At 40.4% G+C, this 18,193-nt stretch overlaps 2 protein-coding genes across 2 annotated transcripts in view; one reads left to right on the top strand and one right to left on the bottom strand.

Annotated features, from left to right (window-relative positions):
- Positions 1-4,901, bottom strand: part of dync2h1 (dynein cytoplasmic 2 heavy chain 1) — a 101,880-nt gene extending 96,979 nt beyond the window's left edge. Inside the window, exons 1-7 of the mRNA XM_070970225.1 lie at positions 4,789-4,901; positions 3,866-4,083; positions 3,306-3,479; positions 2,919-3,057; positions 2,132-2,250; positions 1,633-1,777; positions 159-304 (exon numbers count right to left, since the gene is read on the bottom strand). Of these exons, the coding sequence (XP_070826326.1) occupies positions 159-304; positions 1,633-1,777; positions 2,132-2,250; positions 2,919-3,057; positions 3,306-3,479; positions 3,866-4,048 (906 nt within the window). The 5' untranslated portion in view covers positions 4,049-4,083; positions 4,789-4,901. The remainder of the gene's footprint in view (positions 1-158; positions 305-1,632; positions 1,778-2,131; positions 2,251-2,918; positions 3,058-3,305; positions 3,480-3,865; positions 4,084-4,788) is intronic.
- Positions 4,902-14,062: 9,161 nt separating this feature from the next.
- On the top strand, positions 14,063-17,353 carry LOC139336553 (uncharacterized; the record flags this gene model as incomplete). Its single annotated transcript, XM_070970690.1, has 5 exons — positions 14,063-14,369; positions 14,548-14,814; positions 16,312-16,434; positions 16,947-16,998; positions 17,183-17,353. Coding segments are annotated over 5 exons (798 nt in total), but the record flags the coding sequence as incomplete, so codon positions are not given.
- Between the last annotated feature and the right edge of the window lie 840 nt (positions 17,354-18,193).

Raw genomic sequence — 18,193 nt, 5'->3', positions numbered from 1 at the left:
GAAACTCAAACTGATGATCTCCTTTTCACTTTTATTTCACAAGATGCAGATTGTTGAAACGCATTTTTTTCCACTTGAATTGAAGTGAGGTGTTTCATTTTGACAAAAAAGGCAATGGTTTTGCGCATGCTTTTATCTTCCAGCGCACTCTTTCATACCTGTCCGGTCAGATGCTCACAGGCGAGCACCCACTGTTCACAGATGGCGACACCTGTTCTCAAATTCTCTCTCACCGATACAAACTGCTCCTCAAAAATTTTAAGACCGCTGAGCTTCCTCTGCACATATCTTCCCAGGGCTCCACCTTGTACATGTACGCACAAACAAGCACAACAAGGAAAGACGATAAACATTTAATTACTGACAAGCCATGTTGTGTATGTACTAGCGCTGTCAAAAATATTGCATTATTAACGCATTAACACAAATCAATTTTAACAGTGTCATTTTTTTAATGGCGAGATTAACGCTCTTTGTGACCGAGTGAACTTGTAGTTTTTATAAGCTGTGGTTGCTAGTAACGTAAGAGAAACTACAGGATCTGACTGTAAACCGGAAACAAAACAATAGGCACGCCCCACGCACTTGTTTGGTCTTGTCTGCTTGTAAAGGAGTAGGCTACAGGTTTTTGTGGATGTCAAGCGTGAAACGCCGAAATGGATGCGAACAAGATTCTGAATGGAAAATTTAGTTTCAAAAAGTTGCCAGGTGACTCGACTGACAAGACCAGAGTTATCTGTGTGTATTGTCGGTGTGAACTTAATTATCACCGTAGCACATCCAGTCTGAAATACCACTTGATGACCAAACACACGGCGAATGTGAATTCTCCGCCACCCCCTCGTCAAAACCAGGCGACAATGGATGGCTTTCGACGGAGGCATATGGATACCGCAACTAAGAACAAGCTTACTGCGGCCATAGCCAAGTAATGTTCATTGTTTCTGGAGAGAAATAAGAGGCTGGGTTGATCAGCCTCTGGTGAATAAACAGAAGAGCATCATAGTCTGACTGTTTGTATGTTCAGAGGAAACTTAAGAAAGGAAAGTTTAAGCCATGGTTTAACTGCACTATAGGCTGAATCCTAGTTTACAATGATGTGCTCTTTGTAACTTTATCTTGTATCACCCTGTTTTAATCCCTTAGAAAGGGTTGTTGAAGGGGCTTTTTTGTAAACAAGTATTTATTTTTTGTAATCTGTTTATTGACAGTATTAAATTGTGTGAGATTTGATTCATTCAAATGTGAATGACTGCTCAAAGTGAGAATGTTAGTGTGAAATATAACAGTACACGTTGTTTTCAATAAAAAACATTTGCACAAAGCAAGCCTATCCACTTTTCCATGAAAATGCATGATTAATTTGCAATTAATCGTGAGTTAACTATGACATTCATGCGATTAATCGCGATTAAATATTTTAATTGATTGACAGTACTAGTATGTACAGTAGGTAGTGTATACTGAGGAATTCCTTGGAAAACAAAGTCAGTTTCATTTCTCAAAAGATGTGCTTTTCTGTCATCTTTGTGACGTAGACAGGGTGACCCACACTGTCTCCTAAAAACAGCATCAGCATATATTTGTTTTCATTTCCTGGTTTTGGTTTGTGTATGTGTGAGAGAGTCCCACCAATAACATCCATGAGTCGGACCATGCGTGTTTCTGGATAAGGCTCAAAATCAGTCTGCCTCCAAACATCATCCAGAGCGTCTCTGCTCTGTTCCACCAGATCAACAACATCAGACATGGACAAGCCATCAAGACCACCATACTCCTGGTGGAAACACAAAGAGATATATACATTGGTGTATCACTTTAGTTTTTTGTTGTTTTCTCCCATTTAGTTCACCACAAATTGAAATATCAGCTTCTACAACAATTATTAAATACTAAGATGCAATGCTTTACCATGCATTTAAAAACTTATCTGTGGAATAACTGCTTAGTGCAGGTACAGTTCACATGTCGATACTTGTAATTCATGTAGCAACCACCCTATATATATATATATATATATATATATATATATATATATATATATATATATATATAAACAATATGAAGCCACTGTTATAACTTTTTTTTCATGTAGGCAGTCCTGAAAAACAACAGGGTACACCATGCATACCGTTTGTATAGGTCTAAAGTGCTCAGTGAAATGTGTAGCTCTTTCCCGCACACTGTTCTTCTCTGCAGACTCAGAGATATCAATCCAGTACTGGAACTCATCAGTAGGACTCAGGATGCCTGCATTGAGGGGAAAAATATGAGTATTTGCTTGTGAAAACCAGGATGGTTCCTATCAGATTCAGCTGAGAGGCTTTTTGTTGTTGTTTTATTCTGCAACTTCCTTTATGAAGTGAACATGTCCGGCCATACATGTATGAACTTTTCCTGACAGGTCACATTAAGAGATGCATACAAATGATGTTTATATGCATATATTAGTCTAATACAGTACTGTAGACAGTCTTAAGCCAAAAGGTAAGAAGTCAGTGATCAAGTGTAGTTGCCTGTTAAACTTTAGCCAATAGAGCAACATTTACATCGAACACTTACATCAAAATAATATACAAGTATGCTAAACACTTTCCTTTAATGTAAACTAGCAATGTGCATTGTCAAATGGCATGCATAATGTTATGTAATAATATTGCTAACAATTTGCTAATCCATTTTGACATACACACAATTGAAAACAGTACAAAGACAATACATTTAATGTTTTACCTCATCAGCTTCATTGATTTTTGTAAATATATGCTTTCAGGTTCATTGGTAACAGGTGATAGTATCATGATGATTGGGTTTGACGATATATATGATATAGATTGATATACATGACTGTATAAAGGATATTACTACATGGGCTTGGGAACACTTCTTCATATGACTGTAAATACATTAATGCATACCAATGACATCTTCCTCCGTGCAACCCTTCTTGGCAGAGGGTTGTGCTCCAGACTGGCGGACCACTGAGCCCAGGCCAAGCTCCAACTCACTCAGCAAGCCTGCGAGCTTAGGATCAAATGCTGATCGCCACCGCTCGTCCTTGAGAGAAGTGAAAGAGAGACAGGCACAACTTTTATACCGAACAGTCTTGTTTTCGCAAAACACTCATTAGTGTTCCTGTATACATCAGAAAGTTGTTGTAATTAATTGACAGTAATTTGTTATCAATTATCTAAGGTTTTTCTTTCTTTTCTATTTTAATAGTTTAACCACAAATATAGGGAATGCTTTGGTCAACCCTACAGAATGCGTGTATAGGGTTCTCCAATACATGAGGACAGGCTCACCTTCAGCAATACAGGTGCAAAGACTTGTCTTACAGCCTGGTAGAGCGTGTTAATGGGAGACTCCAGCATGGACGACACCAGGAGGCTCTGATGAAGGTTGTCCTCTGTGATCACGGTGGGATGCAGCTTGAAGAACACTAACACCTTCTCTCTGCTGTCCCCCGATGCTTCAACCTGACAAAGAAAAATAAAATGCGATCATAAAATATGACGGTTAATTCTTGTTTTAAGTGTGATGCATCAATTATGTTACACATATACATACTACCAGGCTATTCATTTGACAAATAGTGAAAAACTGTTAAGGACCAGGGTCAAAGCTCAGAACCTCACTTGATAACTTTCAGAGAATATCTGGGAGTAATGTCTCTTGTCTATGATGTTTGATTAAAAGGCTTATATATTGTCAATTCTAATTAATTTAGTCCATTTAGCCAATTAATAAACAAGTTTAGGTTCAGATTTTTGCTATATGAGTGAGCCAAATCTGTTCAATCGGATATGTTGCTCCTCACTAGGACACCTTAACATGCTTCCAAAACTTTAAACATTAGTGTTACCTGATTTGACAGGTGAAGATCACTGTCATGTCGGCTGATGGACAAGACAAATTCATTTCCATCATCCAAGAAGTTATTGAGCTCTGGGCTGTCAGCCAGGGAAGACGAAGGCTTTATTCCATAGAAGTTTCCAGTTGTGGTCAGGATGAACTTTTTGCGAGCATCCTCTGAACCATGGGGCATCTTTCAGCTGCAATAATGTACTGATGCTGAGAAAGCTGTAGTTAACAAAAAACAACAACATTGTAAGGAACCATGCTATGGGAGGAATATGGCTTGATGGTAGCTATTGTGCAAATTTCTTTACACTTAAGAACTATCTGTTTGTTTGTTTTTTAATGAGTGTTAGCATCTTGGAATCAGGCTACAGCAAACTGAGACCATATCTCAAAGGTAAGCGTTGATTACGCTAATATAATACATAATGTAACTTCGTATGCTGCCAACTCAGAAACAAGGAAACAGACCAAACCAGACATCAAACCTCTTGACGGCTCACGTTTCTGATTTATCCCACTATAACTAACTTAGTAACCTTGCCCTAAAGGTTGTTATGTAATATTTAGCGTCCTGTGAAGCGGTGTGTTTCAGCAGCGCTATCGGTGCTCATATGGTAGCCAAACTGTTAGGTTAGCTAACTACCTTAAATGTGTTCGTGCTCAAACGTTAGCTTAGAAAAACATGAGTTCAGTCAGCCCCCTTTGTTTAAGACGGTTCTTCTGTTTGCATGGGTAGGACTCAAATAATGTTGCACATTTGAGTTGCAGCAGTGTAGTTAAGCAATGGCTATGACTACAGAGGGCTAATAACATCAGCTAGCTAGCTAACGTTAGCTCACCGTTCTGTGAATTAAAGTTAAGCATTTTAGCTAGCGGGCGAGACTTCAGCACACTAGCATGCTATTAGAGATATTGGCTTCATACCGTTTTGCCACCAAATGTTCTGCTTTCGGAGCTTTTGGTAACTTCATTCATGGAGTGAATCTGTGGCAATCTGTTGCTCCTATCTGGGTGTTCTCCAGGATTATGCTTGCGTGGTTACCATGTAGCAACTACGATCGCCCGTACTAAGACACAGCGAATGCTACGTAATTTACTTACGCCATTTACTTAACTTCCGCGCAGAGCCACGCTGCACGTCTTTTGGGCGTTCCGGTCGTATCTTTAAACGTACTGGCTTGTTTTTGTTTTACGTGGGTTTTTCAGGTGTTCAAGAAAACAAAACAGTGAATTTGTCTGCATTCAACAACCACAGCTGCCATTAGGATTTTGGTTTTGGATTTTTGCTCATTATATGTGTTACAAATGTATGACACAAATCATGCAGCTCACATGCGGTCAGCATTAAAAAACAAAGCCACTTATAGAGCTCCTCTGAGACAGAGCAAGACACCTGTTTCCTTTTCTGTGGTCTGGTGGCTTCTTGAGAGGGATTACAGGGATTTTTAATTAAAAAATCTGATTTAAATGGGTCCAGGTTTGGTGTGAGTTAAATTATATGAACACAATTTAAGACTAAGATTACGGGGCATGGTGGAGGGCACGCCCCCAGCGCTCACAGCGCCCCAGGCAAGAATCGAACCCGGGACCTTCTAGCGACAGTGAGGCAACAGTGCATAAAATCTTGAAAAAATACTCTTGACACTGTAATTTGGGCTTTTCGCATAACAGGGCTTCAGTGTCAGATAATAGAGAGGGATCTACTTTAAGGCCCTTATCCTGACAGATGATAGTTTGTTTTATGAATAAATGTTCCTGTATTGCAGGGTCAGAAGCCATGTTGGTGATCCAGCTGGTGACTAATAGCACATAGCATTTTAGTTCTTTGGCTTGAATCTCTTGGTTAAACTGCACAGAATGGAGTTAGCTCTTTAGGACAGTGTGCACAGCAGTAAGTATGTGTGTAAGTATGGACAGCCTTCATTCAGCATTAAAATTCAGTGTCAGTCACTCACTCACCCACCCACCCACCCACCCACACACACACACACACACACACAGATATTTACACACAGGGATTCCCTTGATATTTAACTGGAGTTTCATTTCTGTCACTGACCTCATTAGTGTCCTCACACCTAACTGCACGTTTATAGAACAAGTGAAGCTCTTTGTCTTTATTGCTGTAGGATTAACAATTAAACTGATAACTCCCTCTTACACTCTCAAACACTACTCCTTGCTAGTGCTGCTAGATCTATCAGTTCGTTAAAGTCCAATTGTGTGTGTAGTTCTCACTGCCCCAGTTTCCTAAAGCACCAATATGCTGTGCTAAGGCCTTGAGTGTAAATGACTTTACCTGACGGACAAGCAGTCTGCTTGGTGAAAAGATGCAAATCATTATAATACTTACTATTTCTGCTGCACAGCACGATGCAGTGCTTCATATCTTCTTGTACAACTATTTTTAACAGAGACATTGCACGCTCCCTCAGTTTAAGGAAGCTGGTAGGACTTAGATTGTTCATGGGTTTCAAAATTCCCCTCATTGATGGGAACTAATTTGTTTATAAACTCTTTTAGGAATGTGGTTGTGATCGCAGAGCCTTTCCACCCACATCCTGCCCCCTGGCCAATATATTCTTGTTCACCACCCAAGCAAGGATGTAAGAGAGCCTGTGGGTGTTAATGGGTCTAGATCATACAGAAGATCTTTTAATGCCTTGTCTCCTTTTTCTAATAAATATGCATGCTGTTGATTATATATTATAGTTGTGTAGTTTTCCAGGATGTCAAAATTTTAAAACTCACTTATCAATACAAAAACTATCAACTGTTAGTAGTGTATCCCCCCAGCAGTATATAAGAAAGTTAAAATGAGCTCAATTAGGTTTTAATTGCAGGACTTTCACTTGTGGTGGAGTATTTTCACAGTGTGGTTTTGGTACTTCTACTTAAAAGAATCTGAATACATCATCCTCCACCGACAGCTGGTTACCAGAAACAGCCATCACCTCCCACAAACATTCATGCCACCTCGATTCTATGTATAGTTTCATGCCATTATCTTTTTGGTGAGGTGCACAGCCCCTACTGGGGCTGAATTATGATTTCCCCTGTGAAAACAACACATTCTGTCTCGCAGTCATTCTATTCAGGGGCTATTTAACTTTAATTATACATATCATTACCAATAACCTAAAGATTCAAAAGGGAACTATGGTAGTACACTAAGAAGTCTTGGAACAGGCTGAATGGAAAAAGGGGTGAGTCAGCTGTTAGGGCAAGTGAGAAGGAGGCCCGAATTTCTGGGCAGCTTTCTCAAATGTATCAGGGATACACCTGGAAAACCCCTTAAGTCCTTTTTTTGCTGCATCTTCATCAAACTGTGGTGTTGTGACTAAATTCAGGAATGTCAGTTTGCCAGAAATGAGTACTTTCCCTCCAAAGCAGCAATGTTGGCTTATGTCCTTCTTATCCTCTTACACTGCAGTGTTTGCTTGTTTGTTTGTTTTGCTGCAGTTTAAGGGTGTATTGGCCAGGTGCAGTCGAGGCTCGATCATGGGCCCGTGTGTGCATTCCCCCACTTTCCACCCAGCCGGGACAGAGCCCTTACTGACAGGGGCCCACGAGTGTTTGATCGTAAATCTTTTTGTTCACTTCAGTGGAAAGTCATTATAAGGTCAACGAAAACTGTACAGGAGCAGGAGAGCGAAAAGAGTCTTACTGAGCAACCCTGGGTCACATTCGCATGCAGTCTGGGTTATTACGTTACAGATTTTGTCCAGTTCCTACATCAAAGTTAGTTCAGTTGGCTGGGAAACTTACAAATTAGAATCTTTTTGAATGGTGATTAAAATGGATTACATGGGTGATTAAAAAAAATGGATCTATCCAGGAGTTATTCTAGCGTTTGTCATTATAACAAAGGGACTGAAAAACAGAAGTGAAAAGACGTTCTACCACGCGCGGGAGAAGAACAAAGAATAAAACATGAATGTGAAACATTGTGGTTAGCGGTGCAGAGATGCTATAGCAAACCAGACGTGGGAGTACACTGTACGTTTTTGACAAAATAGAGCACCACCTGTGTTGAAGAAGCAAAACGTCAAACGGAGGCCACTTCAGCACAAATGCCACAGTTCTGAACTCTCAACACTGATCTTCATGGAGAAACCATCACTGGGAAGATGCATCTCCCTCCACAAATATCTATCAGCTAAATGTCAGGAGAAGCCAGTTTGGTGGCAGAATGGAGTCAGGATCAGAATCAGAACTGGCCAACGATGTGTGCACATACAAGGAATTGACTCTGGTTTAAACATTACACTCAGTGTATATGCATATGAAAAAAAGACATACAGCTCAACGAGGACAAAAAAGGACAATGAGGCATGAGACACGATGAAATTTACAGTGTGCAGGTATTTATGTTGACAGTGACAGGGAGTGAGTTAAAATCTGTGAATTCATGGAGTCTAATGTCCAGTCAGTGGATGTTTTGGTGTCACAGGGTTAGTGACACTGTATGGCCAGCTGAGTGAACATGCATCTCCCAGCTGTATCCCATCATTCAAAGCTGCTCCTAGGGGCACATGAGGTTACATTTACAACTAAAACGTGATATATTTACTGATTTAGTCCCCTGGATTGATTGATTACCCTAAAACTAGACTAGATGGCATGTTAATGATTGCCTTGTGTCATTTTACTGATAGAAGACTGTGCTTTTACAGTAGAACATTACTATAAAACAAGTACAAGAAAAGACTTAGGAAGCTCATTGGGTTCACTAATACCTTTTTAATTAAGTTCTTGTGAATTTCTTTAAGGTGTCTGTTCTCAGGAGCAAATACAATCAAGATGATAGTGTCCTCTGAGTTTTTTTGTCACATTTTAACCAGGGAAATTAATTTTAGGGAGTGTCTGCAAACATGTAGCTGTTTTTACACCAAGTGAGGTCATGTCCAAAATAAGACTGTAGTACTGGCTGATCAGGTTATTGAACTCAGGCAAACTCTGATCTTTACTTTCTTCTTCCTCCTTCTTTGTGGTTCACACCAGCTGTGACGTAAGACCACACCAAAACCATAGCAGCAGAATATTATGGATGCAACACAGTCTGTGCTTGTCATTTTCAATGACAGTGATCTCTTCCAAAGAATGCCACATGTTCCGGTGAAACTCAGGTGGTAGCCAAACAAGGAAGTTTGTCAAGCTTTCTGCTGTGACATCCCATAGTTGACTTACAGCGAGCACGCATGCACGTGCGCATGCACATAATCTACACGCCCACTCAATTCAGTGGAAGCCTGTTTCGAGCTGCTCAGCAAAAGGTGACATTCAAATGAAATCTCAGTCACAGAGAGTAAAACATCTGTGATTGTTATGTTGTATTCAACAATACAAGTTTTGTCTTGCTAAAAAAAAGGACTGTGTTAAGTGCTCAGGTTGACATCAGGCTGTTGGTCGTACATTGTTGACTACGCATGGTTTAAATAAAAAGACATGAAAAAAAAGGCAATGACTCACACAGCTCCACCCATCAGCTTGTCTGCTGTATGAGAGCGAGTCTCTTCCTGTCAAACTGTCAGAGACAAGCGAGACGGCATGATGGTAAGAGCTTTTTTCTCCTTATCTCTTTCGAAAACAACTGATTGTATTGTTTTGAATGAGGCTATTCTGATGATTTCAGAAAGGAAGACTGTCTCTGACGTATTGACTTAGTTTTCTTTCACACAGATATATGAAAGCAATACTTGAAACACTTTTGAACAGCACCTTGTGATTGCCGTCTGTGTATCTGTATCTGTGTGTGTGTGTGTGTGACCTCAGCTTCCCAAAATCTAAATCTTCACAGGGAGAGCTTGAAATTCCAGCTAGCATACATATCAGAAAATCTTTCTGTCCTCTGCAACACAGACTATGTGCAAACAGACACTCCTCAATCCAAAGAACTTGGACAGTCACTCAGCTCAGTCTTTATAACCACTTTGTTGCTGTTACACAGAGCGCATGTGAGAGTGTGTTGACAGTTTAAATCACTCCTACTTGTGTATGTATTTGCTCATTTCATACATTAAGGATGCACATATTCCAAGAATGGGAGTTGATTGTGAGCTAACCAGTGTTAACGACACTGTTGTGATTTAACATTGTGATTCAACATGTGCGGAGTCCGAAATGAATGGAAATGAGAAAAGAAATAGGAAGTTAGCTTGTGTTCTGCCCTTCTTGAAAGAAAAAGTGATTCATGAGCAGCTATAGTCTCTCACCTCAGTTTAATCAGTGTCTAACGACAGTGGTTTTTGTCTGTGGTCTGTGTGTTTTTGTAGTGTATCTGACAGCCAAAGCCTCGTGGAATGCGTTTGTGTCTTTGAAACAAGTAGGGCAACTAGCGCTTTGTAAATCATGTTGTCACATGGGAATCCCCGAACCAAAAAAGCGATCAATCATTTAAGAAACTCGTAGGTGCTGGTGCGACAAACAGATAGAGTCAAGGATATGAGGGAAAACTAAATCAGAATTACTACCTCACAGTCAGTTCATACTGTACAAGACATGACGCCCGATTCAAGAATTCCACAGTTATTAATACCACTTTCACAGTCCATCTGGTATCACTTTTCCTGAAACTAAACACGCCGGGTATTGTGCAGCGTTTAAGGTAATTACATGGCTCTTGGGAATTCCCTCAGATGTGGTTTCTGGTACTCAGAAACATCCATGCTGCAGGTGTTTCCCCTGGAACTCCTCTTTTGTCTTAAGCTATTTTTCTTTTGTTGCAAAGTACTCTATTTATTATATTCTCCAGAATCAGAATGCCTTTATTAATCCCTTGGTATTTGTGTTTTAAGTGCAAGATTTCAGAGCAAGCAGTGAAAGTAGCCTTGTGTGATCTCTAGACTGCATGTGTGTTACAGGTGTACAATATGAGTAAAGGGAGACCAGGTGTCTTAGAAGATAAGGCGTGTGATGTGTTCAGACAACTCTCACCATCTGTTTGCTGTCACACCATATAAAACCACACCCAGCAAATAAAACAATCGAGATACTGTTCTCCAACTGGGACTTTCCTGAGATTTAGGTCAAGCAGGCTGCTGGCTTTTAAGGACATGGAATAAAATCAATGATTTACCTTGAGGGAAACTGTTTTTACACATCAGTACACAGAAATATGTACTAATTGAAACCATATATAGCAGTAACTGATACCTTCGGCATTTGGTTTCTATCCACATACCACATACAAAATGATAATAATAAGGAACATCGAGAAGGCGCTGTCTGAAGTGTGATGGCAGATTCCCCCAGCAGGTACAGGAATACACCCTGCTGCAGAGAAACAGTCTTTCTCTGATACTGCCCCCTGGGACTTTCCTCTACTATTGGATTGTTGAAAACACTTTTTTTCATTTTTTGTGTGTGTGGTGATGATGCTGGTGGTGGGGTATTCAGTCAGAGCTTTTCAGTTTTTTGCTTGTGTGTAGATTCAAGGGTGTTTACGGTGTACCGTTAAATTTAAGCTTCAGATTTCTGAAAAGATATGAAAAAATCTAATGCCACTGTTTGGGCCTGATGTGACACACAAACGATCTGAGCATCACAGGCCATTTCTGATTGTTGCATGAGCGCTCGACTATGAACTTGCCAGTCGAGTGGATTCCTAACTGCTTCATGCGGCTGTGCATTGATTTAAAAGATTAAATGAAAAGATAATCCAACCACAAGTGACCAACTTGTTTATCTTTTCAACAGGCATCACCTTGCAGCCCACAGTATTTTCAGTAAGTACTCATGCCATTTCCTGTCATGTTGTTCTGACTTTGATACTTCAGCAGTGGACATTACAGCACTGTGACATACACTCTCAGGCTGACACTTAGAGGTGTTTACAGCGAAAGAGAAGGACATCATCAACAAACAACAATAATGAACATGAACTTGTGTTTGGGTGGGGCTCTTCAGATGCTTTCAATAGTGAGTAATAATGAGCATTGATGTAGTTATGAAATGGAGAATTGGGCCAAATGTTACAGTCAAGACACTGAATACTTTCTGTTTCAAATGCCCTCTTTATGCTTGCTGTAAGTCAACTGTAAAAGACTGCCAGAGATCAACCACAAATCCTGCGCTGAGACTAACAAAAACTAGTTTCTCCTCAGAATTCTCCATATTGCTTAGTTGCTAATGTAATTAACCATTACATCACGCTACTACTGAAGCAGTCGAGTCATTGACAGCATATTTCCAATGGAAAGCCGTTGACCTCACAACAACACAATATGTTTATGACTCTGCATTACTCAGTGATGCCTCTGTTGTGGGTCATCAACTGCAGCTTCAGTGAAGTTTGAAGGTCAACAAAGGGGGAAACTATTAGTATGAAGCACCTCATGGACTCAGACAGAAATCTGTTGACATAATCATTCTGATGAATTGTGCGTACTTGTCCTTGTGAAGAGGAGGCATTTTGACTGTGAGAGGAGTCACAGTTGGCGGCAGAGGGGGGCAGGTTTGATCAGTCAGTCTGAGCACATGTGCAGCCACAGAGCCTGTGAACTAAAGCACTCTGGGCGTTCGGCCAGGGAAATCTGTAGATATTATTTATGCGGTGAGAGTAAAATTCTTTTGCTCCAATGTTGCTGTCATGCCCAAGTGTTACTGTGGTAACCATGTCAACAATTACTTATTTTCCTGTTTGCACAGAAACCAAAGTCTTTCCCTCTGGCTGTTGGCGCTGGTTTTCACTTTGACGTGGTGCTTTTCTGTACCAGGTGAGCAGTTTCATCGTATTAGTACATCAGCAACACACCTTCATCTTGGTCTTACAGTGAAACTAGCTGTTCATCTAAATAGATTATATGCATGAGGACAAGTGATATCACAGCGCTATGCTTGGTCGCACATGAATGAAGCAGCTCCAAGTGCATTATAATAAAACCCAGCAGTGTGGCAGCCACAAATTGAATCAGAAAACTGCATATAATGTGAGAAATTCACCAGCAGAGATGAACAAGCACAGAATCATCATTCCACTGTGCAGCTATACAGAACTTTATATTCTATTTTGACTCATTGCTTTTTGTGGTTTTAGAGGAAAAGTTCTAAGACAATCATTAGCGTTCTTGCTGAGAGCTGAAAAATAAGATTGAAATCACTCATTTGTCTGTACAATATGTTGAAATGAAGCTTCAGCCAGCAGCTGGTCACCTCAACTTAGCATGATGACTGGAAAGCAGAGCCAGGCTAGCTGTTTTCCCTTGTTTTCACTCTTTGTGCTAAGCTAAGCTAAGCTAAGTGAACTGGCCGCTGGCTGTTGTCTAACATTTACAGTACAGACAATGGAGGGGAGCTCTCAGCAAAAAAGGGAGTAAACATATTTCCCCAATTTCTTTTTCTTATTCTTGCTCCTTTAAGGCCCCTTAATTTACTTCACAGTCCCATCAGCCACATCGGCCCTATTTATGTGTTCAGAAACAAATATAAAACAAGTATATAAGCTACCTGCCAACCACCAAATTTCAGACAGACGAAGTTTGTGAATCGCTGTTGAAGAAAGCTAAATATCTGGCAAGTTAAGCTGCAGACATTTTTCTCAGGAATTGTTAATTCATAGCTACTACATTCATGAGGTGACCAGAAACACCCACACACAAGAACGAAAAAGAAAATGAATAATGAAAGGAAAAAGCTCACTGCAACGCCACTTTCGATATTATGATCTTTAGACCATGCACAACATGAAGGGGACACTGCTTGTAATGTATTTAATACAGAAGAAAGGGCAAACAGGCTGAAGAGGAACTGAGATTTGTCTACTACGTCATGAAGTGGAGCTCTCAATGCAAAAAAAACCCTGACCTTCACACCCACCTAAAGCCTAAATTAACAACTGTTCACACATATTGCTTATGTGGATTTCAAGTCAAGTCTTAAAGATGTAAAACTAAAATATAACCTCACACAGATCATTAGTCTTTCAACCCACACTTCCATTTATGCAGTTAAGTATTCATGGTGCAGCATTTATGTAATGTCCTTTACAAAAATGCTAACACCTTAGACATTCAGAGTATTTCCAGCCAATGAGATTTCATTGCTGGAAATCGGCTTCCTATGAAAGACAGTTTGCCTGGAACTCTGTCTCTGATTGCGTACCAGAGCTTGCATTCATTTATTACTTATCAAAATTTCTTCATGTTACATGAAAGGCTTTCCCGGAATGCTCTAACCTTCTACTTCCCCTTACATTTCTTTTCCAGAAAGCCACGCTCAGATTCACCTCACGGGAGAGGTTGGTGGAAATGTGACCATTCACTGCCCCTTTGACAAACACCGAACAATCCGATTTTTCTACTTTCAGAGGGGTGGCACTTTTGTGAATGGTTACTATGAATCCAGAAATATCACAGAGACATGGAAGAACACCAGAGTGGATTACGGCAAGGCAACTGTGTACATGACCAATTTGAACATCTCCCATATCGGTACCTATAAATGCCATATCATGTACAAAAACAGCGACAGTACTTCTGACACAGACATACACCTCAGTCTCACAGGTATGACCTAAAATCCCTTCTGTATAATTCTCAGACAACTGTCTCAGTATTGATGATTTGACTAGAAGTTTGTGATCTTGGACAAGCTTTAGGCAAACTCTTCGTGCTTAAACTAATGGCTACTTTCAGAAACATGTTGGAAATCCTGACAGTGTCCTTCTCTGCCTCTCCCTCCTAGCCAAATACAGTAAACCTAAAGTCACAACATCGTGTAATGATGACTCTGGCTGCCACGTGACGTGTTCCTCACATGGCGGCTACCCGTACATGAAGGTGACATGGAGCCAACCCGTGAATGAGGTGACGAAGGATGTGCACGATCCAATTCCCGATCCACACACCATGACGTTCAACAGCTCCAGCACCGCATACTTCAACTGCTCCAATGGAGAGCTGAATTTCAGCTGCTCTGTGGGCCAGGACACCTCAGACATGATAACAGTCTGTGAGTACTAAACTCAATAAAAGACTTAGTTAGACTCAGTTCTTATGGTTTCTAAAACTAAAACAAAATCTCCTTTATGCTGGGTAAGTTTTGGGAAGTGTGAAAAGCAGCAGAAAACCCTCAACATAGATCCCCTTTGATATATACTTTTCAAGGAATGTGCGTGGGAAATTTTTTGCAACCTTTTACATCCCATCAATGATTGACTGTTTGACTTTCACGTAAGAGTTTTTATTTCTGCGAAGACACGTAAGCGCAAGCGAGCACGCTGCTCTGCGAGGAGCACACTAACACTGGCAACGCGCTAACGATGAACTTGCTAACGTGCGTGTTTCGCAGGTATAATGTTTATCATGTTCTTAGTTTAGCATGTTATATACTAACATTTTCCAATTAGAGCTTAACACAAAGTACAGCTGAGGCTGCTGGGAATGTCATTAGTTTAGCAGGTATTTGGCCATAAACCAGAGGATTGGCCAAACTCAAATTTTGGCCTGATGATGGCACCAGAGTCTCCAAAGCTATTAAAGTTCCATCCCTAGAGCCCTGCCACCAGCTAAAAATGTGGATTGGCTCGTTCACACCTCAGCCAATAAGCTGCTGGATCGCATGTATTTATCACCTTCACTGTAGTTGGATGGAAGCAGTGATATCTAAAATCCAGGGGAAATTAAACCAGCACTATCTGCATGGCTGTACCATTAAGAGAGAAAATATGTGTTGTTTTTGCTTTTTTCTAATTTGGGTGAAGTGACCCTTTAAAGAATGCGTCTGGTGATGTGTATTTCTTGTGATCAACAAATCCCATGAAAAGAAAAAAAAACAACAGTGAAGTGATTCTATTATCAAGAATTTTCTAAACAAGTTTAGCCAAAGTGTGATGCAGCTCCAGTATATCTCTCTGCGCCATAGAGCTCCATTATTGTCCCAAAGCTTCAGTGAGCCAAACCATTGCTCTCATAGACAAAGGCAGAGTACTTCCTACATTCTCCTTCCTGCTGGGGTAGATACTAGCATGCCAAATATGTATTAATGCATGGCTAAAATAGTCTCCAACAGTTGCGCAATTTATTCCTGTTTGAGTAATTTTTGCTAAAAACCGCAAAGCCCAGCTGCCCGGCAGGAAATTATTCAGCCTTTAAAAAAAAAACAAAAAAAACCCATCTGCGATGTGTTCAGTCGAATCTTCAGTAGTATGGTGTAAGATCGCTCTCAAAAACACGTGTCCATAATTAAAGTTCCATATTTGTAAAGTTAACAATTTGTGTGTCATAAAAGTTGTTTTACACAAAATTAGGGAACTAAGGGGTCTAGAGCTGGGAGCCACAGACAGGGCAGGGAAAATACGGAGACTGACAAACACTTTCTTGGTTTTGGCCTTTTAATGGAATTTGTTGACGATGACAAAAATATAAAATTTTGCCATTCATATGCTTTAAACTCAACTGCCCCAGTTCATAAACGTTTGACTCTGACAACGTTTGTTTGTATCTTAAGGTACACCCAAGGATCCACCTGAGTCTAATCATTATGTGATAGCGATAGCCATCTGCGCAGTGGCGGTTTTCAGTATTGTGGTGGCACCGCTGGTGTGGTGGCAATACAAGAAAGGAAAGACAGGTAAGGACATTATGTTTATCACACTCCAGCTGCTCCACAAACACACACACACACACACACACACACACACACACACACACACACACACACACACACACACACACACACACACACACACACTTGTGGGGACATTACATAGACTGACATTCATTTCCTGGAGCCTTACTCTAACCCAACCCTAACCCTAACCATAACCACTATCTGCCTATTCCTAACCCTGTACCTAACCTAACCTTACCTAACCCGTAGCCCTGTCCTCAGTCTGCACCCTAAAATTTAACGATTTACATTAAGGGGACCTGCATTTTGTCCCCATAAGGCAGGTGAGTCCCCATAATGTGACTCTGTAAACAGATTTTTGTCCCCACAATGTGATAAATACCTGGTCTCTCTCACTCACACACACACACACACACACTTTCATGTCTGTTTGTAAGAATACAAAGTTGCGTGTGTGAATGACTCTACAGTCATGGGCAAAAACTCACTGCAGTTTCTATGTTGGTTTCCAGGAGTGGTGTCAGTAGATGTGAGGCAAGAGTGGAGAGCAAATGGACATGACGAGTAAGTGGATGTTTGTTAGATGCGACTGGCCTCATCTGAGAGGTCACAATACTTTAATTTCATTCGCAAGTAATGCAACTTGTAATATAAATACATGGCTCAAATTTTTATTTCTACATTCTTGTCACCGCTGACCTTATCGCTCTCTTTGCTCCTCTTTCTTTCTGCTTTTCATTTTCCTCAGGGAGGCGGCAAAACTCAATGAACAAAACGGGGGGGAGCAGGCATCCTGAGTGCTGCATCGGGGAGGGAGACTATCCGATTTCTGCTCGGACCCAAGACCATGTTCTAGAATCTAGAACTAAAACTCTATGTCACTCAAGTGTATGTTACATTTGTGACTGACTGGCTTCAAGGAAGAATAGCCAATGACCACATGGATCAGTGACTGACGAGGGACCACGTGCTGTCTCTATTTCACTGACACTTGTGACTTCTAAGCGTTTGAGGAAGTATTCATCATCGGCATCATTTTGCAGGGGCAGTACATCAATCAGCTGAGAATAGCTTACTTCTCAGAAAAGGACTTTTCCAGTGGTTATTAGTGAGGTTGTTGCTGTATACTGGAAAACTCTAAGGGAGACATGTCCCTGATGTCTGAACAATGAAATCATAAGCACAAAAGGCTGTATTTAAAGCTTGATGAAATATGTATTTTATTATTGACACTGACCTCTACGGGAGAAGTGGGCTCTGTTACACTTGTGTCACTTTTGGATCGTGTTTCATCATTTTTAAATATAATATGCTGTTGTTGTTGCACTTTAGAATCCCCCATTGCGTCTTTTCTCTGTTTGGCCCATTAGGAGTGTTTGGCTTTGTTGATTTTTAATTTTTTTTTGTAATCTAATGGACATAATAATAGACCAGTCAATGTTAGTTTGAAAGTGACCGTAAGGTACTTTAGTTCCCTAATTTCTGTCCAGGGTTTTACTCTTTATTTAGTTTTGCCTTTCAGAAATGTTTCTGTAACAGAAGCTGTGAAAAATATGGATGTCAGAATCACCTTTGAATGTGAACTTGTACCATGGTTTTTGTTGTTTCAGCAAATTCTTCTGCTATAAATCCCAGTATTCCAGGATTTCCCCTGTAAGGTGCAATATTGAATATATATGAAAAGGCTTTTTCTTTTTTTAAAATTAAATTGCTGTTGCCCAGCTTCATTTTTTTCCTCAGGTGACTGTTCTCGTGCAAA

The sequence above is a fragment of the Chaetodon trifascialis genome, chromosome 9 (genome assembly GCF_039877785.1).
Source record: "Chaetodon trifascialis isolate fChaTrf1 chromosome 9, fChaTrf1.hap1, whole genome shotgun sequence".
In the NCBI taxonomy this organism is placed as follows: domain Eukaryota; kingdom Metazoa; phylum Chordata; class Actinopteri; order Chaetodontiformes; family Chaetodontidae; genus Chaetodon; species Chaetodon trifascialis.
The sequence above is the reverse complement of the archived record's forward strand: the minus strand, read 5'-3'. Positions and strand labels throughout refer to the sequence as shown.